At 45.7% G+C, this 21,882-nt stretch overlaps 1 protein-coding gene across 6 annotated transcripts in view; it reads right to left on the reverse strand.

Moving 5' to 3' along the window:
* LOC1281286 (hemicentin-1) overlaps nt 1-21,882 on the reverse strand; it is a 186,383-nt gene that overhangs the window by 66,519 nt on the left and 97,982 nt on the right. For all 6 annotated transcript variants that reach the window (XM_061643057.1, XM_061643056.1, XM_061643058.1 and 3 more), the window contains one exon: nt 16,290-16,420. In XM_061643057.1, coding sequence (XP_061499041.1) covers nt 16,290-16,420 — 131 coding nt within the window. The remainder of the gene's footprint in view (nt 1-16,289; nt 16,421-21,882) is intronic.

Here is a 21,882-nt window from a genome sequence, read left to right on the forward strand (position 1 = left end):
CACAAATAACGCATCATAATGCGGCGTATGGGTGTGTATGTGTGTGTGTTTGTGCGAGGGGTTCATAACATTCTAGGGTATGTTTCGGCACTGCAGCAGCAGCAGCAGCAGCAGGTACCGCGTTGCCATGTTTCACTCGGGCAGTGGGATCGATTTTCGTTCAACATTTGGATGCGGAACCGGCCCTGCCACGGGGTGAAGTATTTTTGCCACGTTGCGAAAGTAGTAATACTTTGGGTGAGCATTTCATTAAAATTGAGCCGCCAAAATTGGCGCGGCCACCGGCGCGTTATTGCAAATGCGATTGAAAGGGGTGGGTCTAGTGGGTCGGATGCGTGTGAGGTTACGATGAATATTTATGCGAGTGCGTGGTGCGCGTGCGAAAGCTTACAGGCTCGGAACAATATTCATGTTTCCAGGTGTTGAGCTGGTTGTAAGCGTTAGCTGGCAAGGTTAGTTGTTTTAAGCAATGATTTAACACGAGGCTTAGCGTCTGTTAGCCTTCAAATGTTGGATACTTTGCTCGAAACGTAGACAATCTGCAGTCACGGCACGCATTAACAGTGTTGAGCATATGCCAATTTGTCTTAATTTCTATCTAAGCAACATCATATCATCGTGCTATGCGAAGAATGTCATTTCTTTTGATACTTCACCAATTTTTTCTGTAATTTAACGATGCTAGAAGGATAAATTCAAACACACAGAATTGGTTTCCGTTACCAGCCAAGCATTTTATTAGCAGTTGGTTGTGCGGCACAAAGCAGTGAAACTGAGCTAATTTTGTCCGAGCACTAGTTTATAGCAGTCCTCCATAAGGAAACCAAAAAAAACGCCACAAAAACGCTACTAAACTTTGTTGTGCTCGTACAAAGTTTGCAACCGAAGTTGAAAAAAAGGGCAAATACTTTTATGCTTCAATAAAACGCAAAAAAACCTTTTGCAAACAGCAAAAACGGTTTGAAAAGTTTGGAAGCAGAAAGCGAAAACAAGCTTCCTCCCTCTGGTATGCACTGTATTTTGTTCGCTTTTTTTTTGTTTCCACCGATACATTGCAGCCGGATGAGTGAAACCGATGTCATTGGCGTTCTCATCTCATCTTCACCGCGCCTGAGTTTGCTTGGCCGAGCACTGGGCCAAACTGGGGCCGAATGTTTCGTGGCGCTTCGGTAAGCAACACACACACACGAACATGAGCAGGCGAGGAAGAGTGTAGAGCGCAGTGAAAACATCCATCGAGGCACTCTCCATTGACTTCGATACGGTGGCCTCCCCGGGTTTCGGGGAAAAGACAACACGAAGCTCAGAACCACTCAGGACGGTGACGGAAGCGGACATTTTGTGCCAATTTCACGTCATTCGCTCGAAACCCGTGGCAATGTATATTTATGCATCTCTCTCAGGCACACTTACACACACACTTTTACTCATGTTGTCCTACTCCTTCAAGGTGTTTTTTTTATAGCAATGACAGGTCGTTTAGGGAAAAGTACAGCAAAGAGCTCTAAAACGGTCCGGTGTTTTCCATCTCGCCTGCTCAATTCTCGCGGTAGCCATTACCGCCGGTAGGGCGCCCGGTCGTACACCGTCCCGCGACGCGCAATGATTACAAAAACAATAAAGTAATAAAAGAAAATTAAATTCTAGCGGGAAAATGTGTTCATTCAACGTTTATTTTGGACGCGCGGAAAAGCGCTTTTATGGTGCAGCATAAACAAGACAGTGCGAACGAGTCTAACGCTATCTACCCCCTCCCCGGTTGGGATTGGTTGTTTTTTCTTCTGTTGCTTTCGCTGCTATTGTGGCGACTGTGGATCCTCTCCCTACACCCACAGACACACACACACACACACACACGCAGGAGAAAATTCGGCAACTATTTGAAGGCCGTCGCATCCTGGGTAGAACGGGTGCAAATCCTATACCAGGAACGATTGTGCTCTACCTACGTTCGATGTCGTTCGAGAAGTGTTTTCACAGTGGCGAAGTGACTGGAAGGAATATATTTTTTTTTTGTTGGTGAAATGTCGTTTTTCTTTAGGACGCTTCTCCTTCCCTGAACGGGTTTGAGCTTGTTTTTCCTTCGTCTACGCTAACGGCAATCGAGGTAAACGGACTAGATGGCACTGCAGAAGGATCAGTACAGTGTTCGCTAGACCAGGACGGAGGGCTGCGTGTGTAGCAGTTTGAAATGCTGGCAAGGAAACGAAATCACTCGTTACTGGAAGCCATGTGTTTTTTTTTTGCCTGGCTGCTTCCTTCTCATCCAAATGGGGCTGCGTGTGGTTTGTGCTGCCGACGGTGTCAGCGTGGAGCACCGCTGATAACGAACATGATAGTATCGTTCACGTCCTTGTGACGCTGTTAAACAATGCCGTTTAAAACATGCACCAAATTGGGGTGGAGCAGTAGATTAAATTATGATTGTCATTACACATTACACAGACCATCCCTCCCCCTCCCCCCCTCTACCCCCGCTACCGCTCAGTTTGCTGTAGCCATTGCTATGATGCTTCGGTTGAAGGACGCTACTGCTCGACGCTGATTCCCGTTTCCGGTGGAACAAAAGTAAACTGTTCGTGCAGCAAAACTAAAGTAGAAACAAAAAATAAAACGTTACAACAAATGTTTCTTTTCCTCTCCTTGCACACACGGTAGGACCGAGGCTGCTGATAGGAACGGCAAACGCGACCCAAACCGGAATGGAGTAATCAAGAGTGCAGTGAAAATGAAAATTACACTCCTTTCCGGCCCGTCCGGAACGGGTGGTGAGTGAGACTGGTGGGACTTTCTCCGTTCGGTCGTTCATTTTAAATGGCTGGCCATTACACGGAATGGCAGATTTTTCCTTTATTTTGCGATAGTATTTTTTTTCTGCCGATGCTGCTGTCTTGGTTACGGAAAGTACACTTTAGTTTTTAATCGTTTCGAATTGTGGTACCGTCCAGTGGCGGGGAAGGTATTGGAGGGGTGCCAGGGGGAAGGGGGGGGGGAGTGGTGTCCACGGAAAGGGTCCCTCTTTGTGTGGAAGGCGTTAATTGTGGCCGGAGCTTACGTCGCGTTGAAACAGAGGAAAGAACGAAAGGTTACCGGTCATTAAACTGACCATTAGCATCTTTAAGCGCCTTGTCCTGCTGCTGCTGCTGACGATAATGTATAGTACGTGTACGCAAATTAATTGTTGTCGATCGAAGGAAACAAGTGATAGGGGGTTTCTTTCAATTACAGGAAAGTTACTCCTAATAGATGATATTGTACCAAGCAAGTGTAAGCACACAGGGGATGAAAAAAATGCGAAAAAGGAGACGCATGGTTGTTGATACAGTGAAAACAACCATGCGTCTCCATATTTCCCATTGCGAATGAAATTTACAATGATCCTAAATTTATATACATAGTATCCGTTAGGGTCCATTTTTCATAGATGAAAAAAAAGCTGAATAATGCATATAACTATCATATGTTGCTACTATTTCAGTTCTTTATTCGCTGAAAACAACCATGAAAACAATTCGATCGATTCGATAATGTTGATTAACAAACAGACCTTACCATAAAGAATAACCCACACACACACACAATTACCAAAGAGTCCATAGTCCATTTGTCTTTCAGCTTGAATCACATCAGATCCGAGATGCACGCTCTTTACTTTACTTTGCGATTTTGTGGAGTTCTTGGTAAACAGTGCAAAAGTTCGGTTTGAAGCTGAACCGCTCCTACACTCACGCTGCATTGTTCTTGCCAAGTGAAACTGCTGGGAGGCTAGCCTGAGGACTACCGACTGAACTCGAATGCTGGTTTTGGGAGCATCAGCAGCAGCAGTAGCAGCTCCCGTTAGCTCCGGATAAGATACGGTCCCGAACCCATTCGGGGACGGAGTCAAGCAACTGTTCAAGAGCACTGCTCAACTTGCAATAAAACCGCGTTATGTGATGCGAGAAATATGGTGGCCGTGGAATGAATGCGCCGGGTGCGGGGGTTAGACAACGAGGGTTGAATTAAATTTAATTGAAAAACTACTCGACAATCGATGGTGTGGAACTTTTCCAATCAAATTGTTCGTTCATAGTTTTTTAATTGATTCCCGTCAGCCCGTTCGGTGGCCCGCGTTCGTTTCTAGCTGGCCCGAAATTGTCTTTGACCGCGAATGAGTGGCGGGCTTAGGGGTATTTTTCTAACTGGGGGGTGCTACATTTTACTGTCCTATCACTGAGAAGCGAACAATAGCTCATTTATTTAAGCAAAAAACGCTGTGATTAATTTCAAAAGCAGCTTATGGAAGCTCAAGCGATAAACCTGTTTGGAATCGGATTGGGAAAAAACGTACAATAATCCATGCGATTATTAACCGAAGCTCGTAATAAATCCAGCAAAACATACTGATATAAAAATAGGATTTCTCTATGCCATCATTGCAAGAAAAAGAATAGGTCTAAAGTAGCTTCTTTCGATGACTTTCTATCCACTCACTTGACCACGCAAGCAAACATCCCCACAGCGTTCGTTTCCTTTCGCTCGAGCTGCTGCAAAGTTCTTCTGTCCACTGGCGGCAGGAGCATTTTGGCTGCCCTGTTTCCAACTTTTCTGCTATTTACTTTCGTGTTGGTGTGTTTGTTCATGTGGCCGTTACAGCTTGATGGTTTTAAATTTCCGTCCCCGTCCGTTTCTTTGTGTGCGAGCGCACACAGAGCGGGGCGCCGAGAAGCAAAACGTTTTCTTTGTGGAAGTGAATTCCAATAAGCAGTAAAATCGATGTAGGCAATAAAATGTTATCAAAAAGGTTTGGCCTTTCTTTTCCGTGTGTGGTGCGCTGCAAGTACGATTGCTCCTGAACCGTAACGGTTTGGGGTTTTTTTTTATGCGCTTTGTATCTGTTTTCTTCCGTATGTTTCCACCCCGAGCAAGAAATGTTCAAAAAATCAAAGCGACGATTATGGCCACCGGATGCACTGCACCATCCGGTCGGAAAATGGTGCAAACGTGGCGCTGAGCGCTCGTCCGGTTTCGCGCTTCGGACCGATTGAATTTTATCAACCATTTCCTTGCGCCTTCTCAATTCGGTCCTAGCCCCTTGCCGTCTAGTGATCTAGTGGGCTGAAGAGTGCGAAAACGGGATGAAAAGATGCAGCGAGGAAGGGAGGGGCTACGGAAACACGATGTTCGAATGGTTTTGCAAGCAATGTAAAATTTTATTGCCAAAACAGCTCCACTGTCCCACTGCTTGCTTCGCCGATCGGATCGCAGCTTGGATCGCATTTGTCGCATTTGTAAGGGCAGCTTCCGGGCGGGGATAAAACCGCGCAAGCAAAGCACCGAGACCGAAGCAATCTGTGCCTGTCGGTGGGATGGGAGGAGGAGCCTTTCCGGGCGATGCGTACGGGCTGGGAGGCACGAATGGGCATCCAGTAGGAAAGGGAAAGTATTAAAAGTTTGTCAAATGGAATAATGGAGCAACGTGGACACTGCGCTTCGCTTGCCCTAGCATCCCTAGCGGCCTGCGTTACACAAACATCGATGAAAAGCTCGTAAACTTAGCACCATTGATCCATAAAAACGCAACGACAGCAATTGCCAGCCATTGGAGGACGCTCGTGTCCAAGCGCGAGTTGGAAGCGAGACACAGTGCAGGAAGTTTGGGGGAGGGGGGGGAGAAATAGAATCAGCTAATCTTTATCCAAAGAGCTGCGAATCAAAGAAAGCAAACATATGATGCGTGTTGGCACGGAAATGTCTCAAAATAACATAGAGGACAGAGGATTGGATTTGGGTGGATAGTTTTGTTTTTGGCACATTTTGATACGTTGGTATTGTACGGAACCTCTCCATGCTGATATCATAGTTTTCTGTCAAGTAAGCAAACAAATTATTGGACAAAATTGAAGAATTTCCTGTTTCGAAGACATATCGTAATGATTTATACCCTACTCAATTCAGCATACCATTCCAGATACTGACAGTTTTTATTGAAACATTCTTTGATTATGAAAAAAGAAAAATCTTGACAAGGATTGACAGTACATATCAAAGTTTGCATTAGCTGTCAAAATAAAGGCCAAAATATAACTCGACAGCGAACTGTAAACGACATAGCTAGGTAAATTCAAAATCGCATAAAAAGTTTTCTTATTAAACTTGATTGAATTCATGGCATTGACACTGATGGAATACAGTCTAAACTGTCAGAAAAAAAAACTCAAGATTTCATGAGCTTTAGCCATATCATATCATTTTAATTCATTCATTGTATCATACATACGTTCGTTGCAATGTACTGCTCCGATTCGACGTTATTTCAGACACTTATACTAAAAAAATGCTAAACAATAATTGACGATAGTGGAGAGAACTATCTCATTACAGTTATTCCATAGTGGGTCACAAGCAAACAAACCATTAATGGAAAAAAGTGGAAAAAAGAGAGTAAGTAAGTAAGTAAGAAACGAGCATTTGGAACGTTCAAGGCAAGAGGAAGATAATAAATCCACTGCCTCATTTCATTACTTTTGTATGATTACACTCTAGCGAACTTACAATGTACGTCAATTATCGCTTGTGTAAGTGCAAGATGGCTCGGGTGAAAGGATGCACATTGAGTTGGAAGTACGCATCATATCATGGGGTAGCTATGCTAATGGGCTCCATTCGACGAACTTTTACAGTGGAGAAAATAGCAAACAGTCCTGTACATAATTCATGAGATAGGAGTAGAATCAAGGGGAAAAGTGCGTATACATCCAACCTGAGGTCGAAGTTTGCCGTACGCAAAGGAGATTTTAAGTCGTCTCCAGTACTCAGCTGATCAAATGCAGCAGGATACTGCTTTTTCGGATGGATGCGATTGAATGTTTCAAAAGAAATGGATAGCAATCTTGTTTGCGCTAAGCCAGGAAGCTGTTTGTACGAAGCAAGCAACTGTATACAACGTAAATTTGTTGAAAATGAAACGTTTTATTGCATCAGAGATGGACTTAGAAGCTTTACCTTCTTTTGAGATGGTTGTTTAGTAGGTAGAAAAAGTTACCAGAACAAATACTAACGCATTCAGCTGGAATGGTACCATTCCACTGGGGGCAGGCGATTTTCCAGAGAACTGTTTCAACTCTGCCTGACGGAAGACTCGTTCTTTTTGTGTGTGTGTGTGTGTGTGTGTGTGTGTGCGTCCTCCCATATTTCCTCTCTACAACCGGATTTAACTCTCAGCGAGCGTAAGAATCGTTTTTCTTGCTGCTAGCCCCCCCCCCAGCACCCTCTGCCTGCCTGTTTCAACACGGTCACTGCGGTCGGTGTGTAAATTTATGCATTTATTATTATCCTTTTTTACGACCATTTTATGGACGCCCGGTTTTACATAGGAAAAGTGTTTGAGTTATTGACGTACCGATTCGAGATTGCGGGCAGCATCGGCATCATGAGCTACGAGGAACACACACACACATTCTCTCTCTCACATATGCATCGTTCTCTACTTCACCATCAACACCCTTCCTCCCCCAGAACCCTTCTGTGGACCCCTTCTTTGCACGGGCTGGGTGTGATGTAAGGGGTAGGGCAGGAAATAAAAAATTTACATAACATTTACGAGCTGTAGGGCAGCAAATCCCCAAACGGAACCACAGCACAATGGTAAGAGGAGTGTGTATGCTCGTGTGTGTGTGTGGGCATGGCTCACATTCGGAAAAGAACATAACCGTGGGCATGGGTTGGTTTGTGTGTGAAAAACTTTTTCCCGTGCTTTTATTATTGTTGTTCGCTCGATGCGATGACCACATAGTTACAGTAGTAACATGATGGATGGCAACAGCTGAGCATGGAAAGAGAGAAAAAAGGGTTTCAACGGTTCAAGCTCTCGGCCAGCTTTAGTGAACCAAAGGGGGGGGAAAGCAAAGGGAACACATTTAAAGAGCCCTTTCCGGAAAGTGGAGTTCGATGCAGATGAGCCACCGTTTATTAAAGTGAGCTAATGGTAGGAAGTTTTGGGTTCCGGACTATTATGTCTGATTGTCCCAGAATAAGGGTACCAAGAACAAGTTAAAGTTCGGTTTTTAATGTTTAATAAAGTGTTCAAATCAAGCAAAAATACAGAATTGATAAGATGAAAGATTGCTAAATGAAAGAGGTACTGAATGCAGTTGAGCCAGCAACCAGAGCTTCCGGTTATAGTTGGAATTAAGAGTCTCAAAACGCTTTACACTAGGATAATTACTCTTATGGGATTCTTAAGCTTTGTTTTATTTGTGCTGTTTTAATCCAATCCCGTTTTGTTTGCTACTTCAGACAGCATAAGCCAACAAACCGAACCATTTACCCTTTTGAGTGCACAAATTGCTGAAAGTTTTTTAATAATAAGTCCTTCACAAGCACATTCTTTCAGCACTCAAAGGCTGGAATGCGCTCATCCCTCGAAACAAAATAAAGAGGAAATCTAATAAAGATGTTTATTTAATTTAATTGCCGATTGACGCAAAGCTTCCGAAGTATGAAAGGAAGACATAACCTCCATTGCGGCAGGGGGGGGGGAAATACTGCCCTCACTGCCTGAACGATGTCGATCATCACTGTCAATGACTTTTTATATTTGCAATGCAGTTCATTTGCAGCGGTACTGTCGTTTCCTGCTGCTGCTGCTGCTGCTCCCGTTGGCAGCCGTTCGCAGTTCAATGGAGCGTTGAAAAGTGCGTCCCTCGGTTGGCCCGGTCTGCCGGCGGTTGGCGGCTGTGGCGATTGAAGGGCTCGAGGCGCTACGGGTCCGGGACAGCATGACGGACATGAAAGAGTTTTCAGCGCCGTCAAACCGAAGGACCGGCGACCGTTGAGTCGAAAATTTAATTTTACCCTCTAACCCTACTCAGCCATGCTTTTTTAGCTCTTTCTTTATCTCTCTCTCTCTCTCTCTCTCTCTTGCTCTCTCTCTCTCAATTTCTCTCTCTCTCTTTCTCTCTCGTATTTGGTCAGTAATAGCAGAACACGATACGCGAAGGCAAAACTTGTAAAGCGCGAAGGGGATAAACTTTTGCACAGTTCTTTTGGCGGCTGTATGTGTGTGTTTGTGTGTGTGTATTTTGTGGACCCACCCACCCACACCCTCTCCTTTTCCTACCCTGCAGGATGGAGTTCTTTTGTGCTGTTGTGCTTGGAAACTGCCTGTCCGCCGGGCTGGCTGACGAAATGTCCGGCACATCGCGGAAGACGGCTGCACGCCGCGCCGGCTGAAGGTGTGTTAGCAAGGCGAGGGAAACAAACTTTTCCGCCAAGGGGACGGTGGCTCATTTTCGTTCGCTTTTGGGAATGAAGTTTTCCATTTTTCATGCTGCTGCTGGTGCTGGTGCTGCTACTGTTGGTGCACCATTGCGGATGCTACTGCTTTTGTATTCTGCTCATCGTTAGTGTCTTTATCTTTTTTCCTCCCCCCTTCCCCTCGGACCGAAATCCTTGGTCAGACGCTCAACTTGTTTTAAGTTGGGTGAAGGCGTCTCGTTTCGAAATATTTTTTGCTTTTTTGTTTTGTTTTGCAGTTTGGGGTTTTTGCCTTTTTTTGTCGGGGTCTGGTTTTACTTCTTTCGAAGGGAATCCGGATCCGAATGGAACGGGTTTGGTAATGGTGCTGCGCAGGGAGCACGGAACGTTGAAATAGCCTTCATCATGTTTAAACTTTCTGGGACTGTAGTAAATTGTTAGCCACGTGTACACCGTGGTCAAACCGCTTCGAGCACGGGCACAGGGAGCAGTAAATGAAGCAGACGCTGAGCGGGCAGATAATTACTAGTGCAGACGGGTAAAAGCAACCGCGACAAAGATTTTCACTATCCCCGCTGGCTGGAAAGATGGTTTACGTCGAACGCGGGGGCTTTCGGTGGGTTGACTGGGTCGATTAAATGGTTTATGACCTCGCGAGATGAGTCACAAGGCAGGGCAGAAAGGAGGAATAATCCAACCACACAACTCTCGTCTCATTTTAAGGATTTTTACAAAACATGCAAACGAGCCGTGTTGCTGTTCTCTGCAGGCGCGCAATTTCTGTGAGCCAGCATGTTTTGTGCGTCGTCAAATCTCGCCACACAATTTTCCACAACATTTTACCACTTGAAACAGACACAATTAAGTTTTGCTGCGAATTAAGCTTACATCTTGCCGCACAATGCGTACAGCGCTGGTCCGTTCGGGGCGTCATATAAAATAAGTAAATTATTATGCCAAAAGGTGACATTTCATCCTTTTGTTCGCCGCCCCGACTGAGCACGTAATTTTTAATGAATGGTGCGCTCGGACGGTCTTTTGTCCGTTGATTGACCGCACAATGCAGTAGGGGAGGGAGGGGACAGATAATTCCCCGAAATTACCTCATGACTGTGTAATGAACAAGGCTGACAAAAGGGGCGACAAAAAAAACTGGTAAAGGACAGCCAAACCAAGCTAAATAAAAAAAACTCTGAAACACCATCTTTTGTTATTTCTACCAGCACCCTCCTTCCTCTACTTCGGGCACCTTTAGATTGTGTTGGGTGATGTTGATCGTTTTAAAATTGGCATTCCCTCGAGCGATTCATTTTTTTCCGTATGCAATTTATGCCTGTTCATGCGTAAAATGTTGTACAAAGGCTCAAATTGACGAAGGCCGCCGATGGACAGCGGGGTTTTTTTTTTTGTTATTGTGCGGGGATGGCAAACAGCAAAAAGAGTAAAAAGAAGAAGAAGAAAAAGAAGGAAACAAAAAGCGGCTCAACCTGTCGGCCAGCGGGCACAAATGTAGAACCGATTTTCTGTGTCCTTGTGTCCGTGTTTGTGTGTGTGTTGGTGTAAGTGAAATCGTTCTTATTCTTTTGCTGCAAAACACGCTAGGTGTACTGAGCGGTACGCCCGGGTGGACAGGAAAGGTTAATAAAGTGAAAACAATATAAGCAAGAAGGAAACAAAAAGTCGAGGGACTACTCGAGAAACACACAAAAAAAAACAAAAAAATGAGACGGCACAGAGTTTGAAAGTAACAAATGGAGCAAAAAACAAGGCAAAAAAAGTATCCCTACCAGATCCATAAGCACAAAGAAATTACAGTGGACACAGGGGGACACTTTTACGTAGGAAAGAGGCCAAAAATTGCCAGAAATTATGCCACAAGGAGGAGCGCAGCAACAACAAAAAAAAAAAAACCTACACCAAAGCCAACCTCTGAAAAATACCACATTGTGGAAAATGGGAAAAATGCCAACCTTAATCAAGGCGGACAGGACAGCTGTTGCCACCGTGGGGCACCGTTACTGGCACAATGTCAGCCGGCCTACAACCGCAATCAAGTCAAACATGGTCGCAGGCTTTGACGGTGGGATTTTTGTTCTTCCTCTCTTTCTCGTGTGTCGTCGTGTGCTATCGTTTAGGTTTTGGGTGGTGCAGCTTTTTTGTGTGTGTTTTTGTTTGGCTTTGTCGCTTCCGTGTGTGTGTGCATCACCACTCTCTGGCACATTTGCTGCGGCGCGGTGGGTGTGGGTGTGTGTGTGTGTTTGGTGGCCTGCGGTTAATATTGTGAATGGTGCACAATCGACCCCGGGATGATTATCATTACGAAGGAGACGGTGACGCCCGGCACCCGGACTGGCAACATGGGCCGTACCATGTTTTTTTTTTAATGCTTTCTATCCGATGCTGAAGCGTCCCCTTCCCCCGCACTGCAGAGCTAAACGATTGACGGTCGTGGTGTTTTTTTGCTATTGCAATGTTTCAAGTGTAAAAAAAAGGTAACTTCGTGGACACAGCATGGGGCAGGCCGTGTTATATGGTGACCGCATGCTACAAAAGCGCAACGAGCGAAACGACACCATCATTACTATTATTATCGTGCTTGGTGTCATTTTTTTTTACAATTTGTTTGATTCGGAAACGTTTTTGAGATGTTGTTGAAATTTGTATTTTGTTGAATAGCTTCAGAGAGTGATTTAAAAAAGTAAGAAATTAACTTCAATTTCTAATGACAGTAGTGAAATGAATTATAATGCACAATTTTATTAAAATGGAACAATAAACAACACCAGTGTGATGATTACTTGAAACAGTAAGATGATTTTTGTAAAACTCTATCAGTTCTGTATTAACTTTAAGCTATTTTTCACTCCTACAGCTACATTAGGAACTTTTTTTAAAATGAACCATAAGATCTGGTAAAAATGAATTCTTCAAAGTCATCCTAAACATCATCGCACGAAGGGCAGGGCTTATAACTAGTATCCCATCTCATAGTGACATGGAAATCTTTGAACAAAAGTTTCTAAAACGATACTAAATACAGACCACCTAGCACACGAAACCCCTCAGTGTGTGTGGTGTTTAGAAGATTGTATAAAACATTTAGATAAAATCTGGATCACCTCGAGCAAAAATGTTTGCGTGTGTGTGTGTGCTGGTCTGGAGTAGCGCCCAGTGTCCGGGCCAATGGTTGGACGATAGCCGAACAACCGCAGCACTGCGGACAGAAAGTGAAAAGGCAGCATTTTTCACCATCCTCGCCAGCACCATTGCTCGCAAACTCTCCACTGGACACTTCACGGTTCCATGGATGTCCAATGTAGGGTGACCTGATCGGACGCAATCAGGATCAGGATAAGATTTCGGCACCGGTCGGTCGCCGTGCCAGTGGTAGTCCCAAAAATTAGTGAGCAACTTTAAAAGCCAGCCCAACGAAGGGGGAACAGAGATGATCAGCGTGGAGTTGGAGCGGATGTGGCCAGCATCGAAATAACTTTATGACCACCCCAACCCCTCTCCCTGCTCGACCGGAGAGCTTGTCTGTCGCTGAAGGAAACAGTTTGTGGCCCACATGCTTAACCCCCCTGATCCTTCCAGGCATTTCGCAATAAGGTTAACGCCGGTACGCGCGGTACGGGATGGCGCAGTGCGGTAAAGAATATCGAATATTGGATATTTTCTGGTCGATTCACATTGCCACATATTTTTGGGATGGAATTTTCGTTCGCACTCTTATGAGTTTTATTTTTTTTTGTGTGTGTTGGCAGTTCTTTTCCCTTCCTTTGCATTTTCCGGCTCGCACACATGGCCTGACGCTTACATGGTAGGCCATTAAAGTCAATCCCTTTTTTGGGGGTTTTGGGAAGAGACAGTGGAACCGAATACAACAAAAATAAAGGCGAAGAACATACTCCCCTTCGACCGATCATCCCTGAGAGTCACCACTGTGGTACAACCATACAAAAAAAAAGGAGAAGAAGACCACTAACTTCATCCGGCTCCAGGCCCAAGTGTGATCGTGTGAGAATGTGACTGTGCACCAGAATGCCACAGCCATGGACGACACCGCGTATATCAATCGCGCACCAACACACACACATACATACACACCGTGTGATGGTGAATGGCCGGGAATTTGGACCGGATGACGACAACGACGACCAAGACGACCGGCAGTGGAATTTATTATTTTAACGTCTTCAATATGCATATCGCATGGGGCCGGACTTGATCCCTTTCGCTCGGACCGGGCACCGGGAATAGCGGACGGTTGGAGGCGGCTGGGCTGGGGTTTTTCGGACGTGACCGAAATGCCATACATGGCCAGAGTGTGCTTTCGCAGCGCTTTGGCCGGTGCGGAGTGAAGCAAAAGGAACAGCTAAAATAAAACATTCTAACATCATCTGCAGTGTCCAACGTGTGGTTGGGAGGCGCAGGGGGTAGAAAATAAAGCTGAAAATGGCTTGGTTGGTCGGTCGGTTTTTTTTTTGTGTCGATTTCGTGGCAACATGTGTTGGAATCGTTCGTTTCTTGAGACGAGCGCATATCGGCGGATCAGTGTGAAGGAACTGTGAAGGGAAAGATACATCACGAAACATAACCAAAATGGTGCTCTTTGGTTCTTTGAGCGGACGGGCGATGAAGAGCTATATTTGTGAGGTTTCACAGTTTGGCCAGAGCTTTCGTATCGAAACATAAAGAAATAATAAATTCAATCAAAGCCCGTAATTGTACAGGCTTTGCTACACTAGCGTTGCGCCAGGAGCAGCACGAAAGGTTTGCTGAAACGATACACAATCTTGTTGACACACACGAAACAGCACAGGGATTGCTTTGAAGAGTGTAAAAAATAAGGCTGTCGAAGATTGTATTAGTAGACAAATACGTTCTGAACGTTGGAAAATCAAATAAAGTCAGGCGAAGAATGAGTGCAAAATTGTGATTAATTTAAGCAAACCATGTATTGGACTTTCATTAGACTTTTGGGCCAGGAAATCCAATCATTTGTACATTTCTTTAGAATCAGCTGCAGGAGTTAGTGCTTTTGAAGTATAATAATTGATATCGGATGGTTTCATAAAAAAAGGATTTGAAAAGATCAATCCAAGCATATTTTTTGACAAAATAAAACATTCCGACAAGTCAATTGAATCGTTCAGAAAAGACTTCAAACGCCAACAGAAAGCAATCAGTTTATGATGAGTGCAACTTTCGCATGAAATTCCAGATAATCTGAAACTTCATAGAATGGACTGGTGTTTGAGAAATGGAGCACGATCCAAGTGAGTCAGTTAAGAGCAAATTGAAATAAAGATGAGCTACAGGAATGGTTACTTTTTTCCACCTCAACGCATCACCATTGAACGGATTTCCTGCTGATCAGGCACACTTGCAGCGGGGTTTGCGTTATTCTTGCTCGTTTTTATTTAACATTGTGCCACGAAAAACAAAATGCAGCGGAAATAAATCACCGCTCGGAAGTGACATTTTTCAAGCAAGCGCACGCAGACGACTGGAATATCAACTGCAGTTCTGTTGCCATGCCACTGCCATTATCAGCGACCTGACACGATGCTGCTAACGATGAGCATTCTCCACTTGTCTCCGAATAACCCAAGCTGTCAGCTGCTGCTGCTCGTGGTGCAGCGAATGTGCATCTCGTGCGCAAAACGCTATCGATTGACAGGCGGTGGTGGATTTTTTTTCTTTTATTGGAACAGGAACAACCAAATCGAACCCGAGAGGAAGACGAGCGGCGAATGGTAAGTCGAAATTGAGTCACAAACCAACTGCAACGGTAAAGTGAGCCTTCCGGCACGTGTTTCGGAGAAAGAACGGATACGCTTTTCGGCTGCAAACAGTGCAGCGAGTGGGTCGGAGTGGGTGAAGAGGATGAAAAAATCTATCCAAAGCAGTAGAAACAAAAGAGCGCTCGGGAGGGAGGGCGACGGGCAAAGCGGTGGGGTGGAAGTGTATAAGAAGACATATGTAAATAAGATATCACGAAATGGAAACCGCATTGCCAGGGCGCTGCCGGTACGCGATTGCCAGCGACCTGCCACGACGATGCAGATGCAGCCCGCTTGACAGTGCAATCCTTTAACTGGATTGGGGTGCGCGGCAAACCACCGTCTATATGGCCGGCCATTTTAAGCAGCTCCCCGGATGGACGGACGGGTTTCGTTGTGAGAAATTGGAAAGAACCGGGCGTGGGCGAAAGTGTTCTGTGCCACAGCCAGGAGACATTGGGATGTGTTTTTTTTCTCTATCGAAAAGCAGACTGCTCAATGCAGATTGCAGGCTAGCAATATGCAGCAGCGCCAGTGTCTTTGCAAGAAAACCTCCCCCATCTGGATACTTGAGCCGATGGGATCCGCTTGAACAGCGTTATCGTGTTACGGCTTCGCTTACACACAAAAGCAAAATCCTGCACCCGCTAAAAAGGAACCCGCTTGTTCGTCGTCACCGGAACCGATCTTGGTGCATGGTTTTTACATTTTCTTTTAGCGGGGGATCTTTTTTCTCTCCACTATTCCTGTGCTTGTCCCCATCCATAACCTTACGCTCGATGCGTTTCCGTTTTTGGAGGGTTTTCGATTTATCTTGAAGCTGCGGCTCGATGCATATGTATGACGATGATGCAATGCGAGCGCGCGCAAGCAATTGCAGTGCCAACATGTGGTCACTAACCACGAGCGTGCAAAGTTCTGAGCACACAAGCTTCCACCCGAGCCCTCTGGACGGCAACTGCACGGTGAAATCTCAATTTCAACCGCACCAGCAATTCCACCACCGCTTTCGCTTTTCCGCATTTTCGGAACGGCTGTTTGAGTTATTCTAGCTACCCCCCCTCCCAGTAACAGACCACACTGATGCAGCGCTGAGTGCACATAGAGGGTGCAGAGGGAGGCACACATCCTTAATCCATCCTATCGTACGACCACCGAAGAATAAATAAATGAGCGAATGAAAAGCGACGGCGCTGCGGTGCAGCGAGCGAGAGGAAAATGTTGAAAAATAGGGACAAGAACAAGAATACCACAGCGAATACTCACATTATGCTTCCAGACCACTTTGTATGCAGACGGATTTGCATTCACTTTACATTCAAAGTACACGTCGTCTCCCTCCTCGATGTCCTCCGGGTTCATGTTGATGCCGAGCTCCAGCTTCAGGGTGGGTAGATCTGGAATGTTTAAAGCACGGGAACGATCAGTGAGCGATAGATGGTAGAGAAATGGGAGCTGCATTTTATGTGTGTGTGAAGAAGGAACCAACTTCAGTGTGTGGCCCTGGGAGGCTCTACTAACTGCTGTTCACTGTTCGTATTAGTTTCATCTGGTCATGTTGGTAGAACTTTATTGCAGTTGCTTATTTCATAAATGGAACAGATTTATGTCACACTGTTGGACAAACATCGGAGCCATACGTTATTCGGTTTCTTGAACGACATGGACGTAACATACCATAGACGTAAACATTTCACAGAAAATTGGGCAGACGAAATGCTTATTTAAGACCAAAATTCCCCTTAAAGCTGAAATATCTCAATGGTTATGTAGGAGAAGCCGATGTCAAAATATTTTACAATGCACTAGAAATACTGCAAACACACTGTTTTATAATACTCTTTAAATCGCAAGCAAAGATACGCTGTCAAAATCAGTTTAGTGAGAATCTCCATTGCCCGCCGTGAAATGAAAAGAAAGTTTTCGACGCAAGGTTCTCTGCGAAGCTTGATTTCAAAAGAATTTGTCCGTGCAAAATCCATCCAACAAGCCAGACTTCTGCTTGCTTTGTTTCGTATCACAGTACACAGACAAAAACTCCAGCATGACCCCGGGGGAGGCGTTGGGATCGCTCCACTGTTCCGTTCCTCACGCTCGGATTATTTTGATCCAATCGCGTCCGAGAAACGGGCCAAGCCACCATGGCCAGAAGGCTATCAAAACAAATCGCAAGCGCGGTGTGATTCTTGCAAATCCGTTGTTCAAACAATTGTGACTCCCCTTTCCTCCCCTGATCCTGGATCCGTTGTCTCCCCCCAGCGGTACTGTGTATGGCGTGGCTAATGCGCGAATATCCTTTCGCTACCGAGTGGCGGTTCAACTCACCCGCGAGATATGTTTATTCCGTCAGGCGGCGGCGGCGGCGCTGCAGAAAGTGTCAGCTGGCCCAGAAGTGTCTGAAGCGCTGTCACGGTTGTCACCTAATGCGGTGTGGGTTGCTAGAGGCCGACGGGGGTAGGAGGACCGTCGGGACTGGATCATTTGACTGGAGATGTGGTCTGAATTTGGGGGGGGGGGTGAACGACCTGCAACCAATCTCACGGTGCATATGACTTCGTGCCGCCGCGCTGGCGTACACGCGTCGTCAGCCCGGCCCGGCATTATTTATGGTTGTTTTGCATGATATCTGTCGCTTTTGTTGTCGCCATAAATATGATAAAATATTTTGCCCCACTTCCCTTCCGAAACCGGTGCCGTCCATCAGGCTTGCCCGGTACGCGGCCCAAACCTCAGCAAGCCAAAAACCTCAGGAAAAGGATTACAGCAGTCCATTTCTCACGCGTGCTTTAGCCCTTTTTATTGAGCTTTGCTCGGTGCTTCCGACCGGAATGACCGGAACCGTCATCCATTTCTCGGGATCTTGCTTTCATGCCCGTGGACCTTTGGGCTTACACATACACAACTCTCTCTCTTATTTTTTTTTTCTCTCTCTCTCTCTCTCTCTCTCTCTCTCGCTGCATCACGCCCCTTTTGCATAGACTTAGTCAAGGGCGGTAACGCAATGCCGTGGCATTTGGGCAGAGCAATTTGAGGTTTTGATTTCGGTAAGGCAACATTTTTCGGGAATTTCCCCTGCCAAGCTTCTCGGAAAAGGGGATCGCACTTTGAAATGGCGGGCAAATGGGACAGAATGATAAATACTTTTACGGTCAGCGCGGATGGAGCGCGCTCCGTTCGAAGCGATCGGTTAGGCGTAGAAAATGGGACAAACCGTATAATCAAATTTGTTTGACCCTTGCCAATGTTGGAGAGGAGAAAAAAGGCACACACGCTCGCTAGTAATGGAATGTGATTGGAATATGAAATGACCAAGTTGCGCACGTTGTTGTGCAATATTGTTCGCCTTTGATGTGTGTGCTTGTTTTATGTTGCAATTTAATTTGATGTTCAAATCGTAGATAAAATCGCCAAATGTTCGTAGCATTTATTTGTTCCTTTTAATCGAGGTTGTTGAACAAAATATTGGTCCTGACAGTTTCTCGAAAAATGACAACACAAAACATAAAAATGAAGAAACTGTACAAAATGCTTCAGGCCAAAGACTTTGCACGACATCTCTACCACGTGTCATTAAAAGGCATTTTTACTCAAAGCATCGCCTTTCCTGTCACTCGTGTCCATCGCTCAACACGTGGTATAAATCTTTTCGCTCGCTAATTACCTTGATTACTTGTTCCACTTCCACATCGTAAACCACAAAGCTTCTAAGACTGCGAAAATCTGTTGCTAATGTTCGGTTGAGTGGAAAGACCGAGAGCAAGCAGGTTCTTGTTTTTGGTTTGCTTCTGCTTTCCTTCGGCACCTTCGGCACAAAATGACATCACGCTTTGCAGTCGTGGGGAGGACCCAAAACCCTCCCCGCTTTCCATCAGCGAGCATCATCGCTTCCAGCTGTTCACCACTTCGGCGGACAAAATACATCGCCATGTCACATCAAAACCGCATAAACGTCGCCATCGTCGACGGCATCGTCAGACGTCAATGGCGATTTAGCGTTCGCTTTGCCTCCTGCCGTCACCGTAAATCGAACCGAAAGAGAACCAAGCCGCACCGCAAAGGCAAGCCGTCAATCTGCATTCCGCTCACGGGCCACAAGTTAACGATCGTGGATGCAGGCTGGCGCTGGGATTATGTGCCGTGTGGGTGCCCGTGTTCCCCCCCGCCGTTTGCCACTCCTTTTGAGTTTTCTTGTGCATTTCACCACCACAACCGGTGCGTGCGTGTGTTTGTGTGTGTGTGTTTTTCTCGTGTCGATCTGAGCAGTTTTGTTTTATTTTACCCTGCTGAAGAAGTAGCTTACCCCCGCTGGAAGGACGGCCGATGTCAGACAGGCTGACGGTAAATTGCGGATGATCGTGTCAGCTTTTCCTGGGCCAGCCGGCCCTGTGCAGCGTACCAGTTTTCTGGTCCTGTGCTATTTTTTCTTTGTTGTTGCTACTTTTCTTTCCTTCTTCTTAACGCCCCTGCCACACCCCTCCCAGCTAAGCTAGGTTGGTTCAGGTTGAGTGGCACTCAGTAAAAAGTCACTTTCTTGTCAAATACTGTGTCACAAACTCGGGATGGTATGGCTCGGGAAAACACAACACTTGCCTGCGTCAAAGCCGTGAAGCGGAACACGTTTTCCATGTTTCCTATTTCCGTATGTGTGTTTGAATGTTTCTACTTGTTTTTTTTTATCTGAGGGTAGCTTTTGGTACACTTTAGCCACCACCGCCCAGTGCTGCAGGGTGCAAATGTGTGCGACAGGTGAGTAGCGGGAAACTTCTGCCACTGCTACGGTACGGCGTGTGCGCTGTCAACTTTGTCATTAGCAACTTTCGGACGCACTTTTTTTCCCGACGAGGCTTGTCGGATTTTCGGAGTAAGAATTTTGGAGGCATGCCGGTCGCCTTTTACAGCTTTTGGTTTGCTCTCGTAGAAGAAGTCGTCCCTTCGCCGAAACAAAACTCCAGCTCAGTGTGGAAGCAGAGAAAGGTTGCGCATCACAAAGCGCCACAATCACAGCTGTTTCGTACGTCGTCGCTGTGGACAAAATGTTCCCGAATGCCAGCAAACACTCAGGTGTGGAAAATGTGCCAAAGAAACCCCCTGCGATAAGCGACTGGATTAGTGAAGCAAGTTCCCCTTGTTTGCCTTGTGTTGCTGCCTCCCTGCCATCGCAGCGGGGAACAATAAATCCAGCTCGATCGATCGATTGCCGGCATCGTTTCCATGGGATGCAGGAGAGTGATTTTCGTAACAGCGAACGCATTCACCGCAAGACGCTGTCACGCTTGTAAAGTGGGTGGAAAATTGTCCTTCCTTTCAAGGTGCGGGACGCGGGAACAGTAGTGAAGCAGACAGGCCAAGAGTTATGGGACCAATAACGATACCGAGCGGCACTGTCGGACGACTCGTACGCGAACTGTGAGTGCAGTGTGCACGAGTGGCAAGATTAATTTCAATTTTCCACAACACGATTCTCAACGACTCGTGACATGATGCGCTTTCGGTGTCATCATCATTATCTACGGTGTGCGGTTCTGCTCGTCCGATCGAGGGAAAATGCACCGCGTACCGAGATTGCGCCCGAGCGGGACGGTTCGTTTGGTGGTGGATTTTGTCTTGCGTGACGCTATTTATCTTTCCCAGCTCTTCTGCTGCAACCGGGGCAAGGATGCTTTTTAAACGAAATGGTTCAGGGACAAACACTACAACAGCCACAAAAAAAAAAAAACAATAACCAACAGCTACTCGTTTCCGGCTAAAGCAAAGCCAGAAAACAGCGAGAAGGAGCGTACGGCAAGAGGCAACATAAATCGTGGACATTGTTTTCGTGTTGTGCTAGGAAGTGACGCTCAACTGTGGCTGCTTTTAACTTTTGCACAAGTTTGAGCAGCTCCAAGCGAGCAAAAAATCGACAGAAGCAAAATGTCAAGCACCGCACAAAATGGTTTGATTCGGTGTCGATTAGGCGATTTGATTACGATCCATTTGAGACGTCCTTAAAGTTAAGTTAGTCGGTCGCATGGTGGTTGGGGGCTGGTGAGGTAGTAAGACGAGGCGGAAATCAGCGTCCAGTTTGTTTGATGAGTGATGTTCAAAGTTTTTTGGCGTAAAACTGAGGGACGCAAAATCAACACCAGTGCCGAGGGGATGGGAATCCGTGGACCGAATTTAAGTGTGGTCGTTAGGGATCGAAACTTGATGCGCAAAGTTTTGCTCGAGTAGTTCGAGTTAGGACTCGTGGAGAACATACTGCTCGGGAGAATGTTTGGCTTGGATGGCAACCGATGTTGATGCAACTTGGAAATATCGCTTTGGTTGATAAAAAAAAGCTCCCGAACAATATGTTGCGTGTTAAGCACGATCTAGATTTTTACAGATAGTTTAGGAAGCTTGGTTCACTGTCAATGCCCTCCAAATCATTTTATTTAGGTAGCAAATGGCATGGCAGGGATGTACCATGTTGGATGTGTTAAACTTCGGGAAATGACTATGTCAGTAATTTTTTGCAAAATTGATCACAATGGAAAAAGTCATGACATAGGCTGACTGACCAAGCGTTGGTCGCAAAAATGTCACGAAGCATGTATTGGTCACACCAATCGTATTGAGTATCACCTCTGTTTATCAATATTGAGTACGTGACGCTTCTTCTTCTTCTTCTTTTTCTTTTTATTTTCTTTCTTCTTTTTCTTTTTATTTTCTTCTTCTTTTTCTTCTTCTTCTTCTTCTTCTTCTTCTTCTTCTTCTTCTTCTTCTTCTTCTTCTTCTTCGTTTTGTTATCATTGTTCTTCTTCTTCTTCTTCTTATTCTTCTTCTTCTTCTTCTTCTTCTTCTTCTTCTTCTTCTATGCGAGCATTGGAATATATCCTCC

This window comes from Anopheles gambiae, chromosome 2, assembly GCF_943734735.2.
Source record: "Anopheles gambiae chromosome 2, idAnoGambNW_F1_1, whole genome shotgun sequence".
Lineage (NCBI taxonomy): Eukaryota > Metazoa > Arthropoda > Insecta > Diptera > Culicidae > Anopheles > Anopheles gambiae.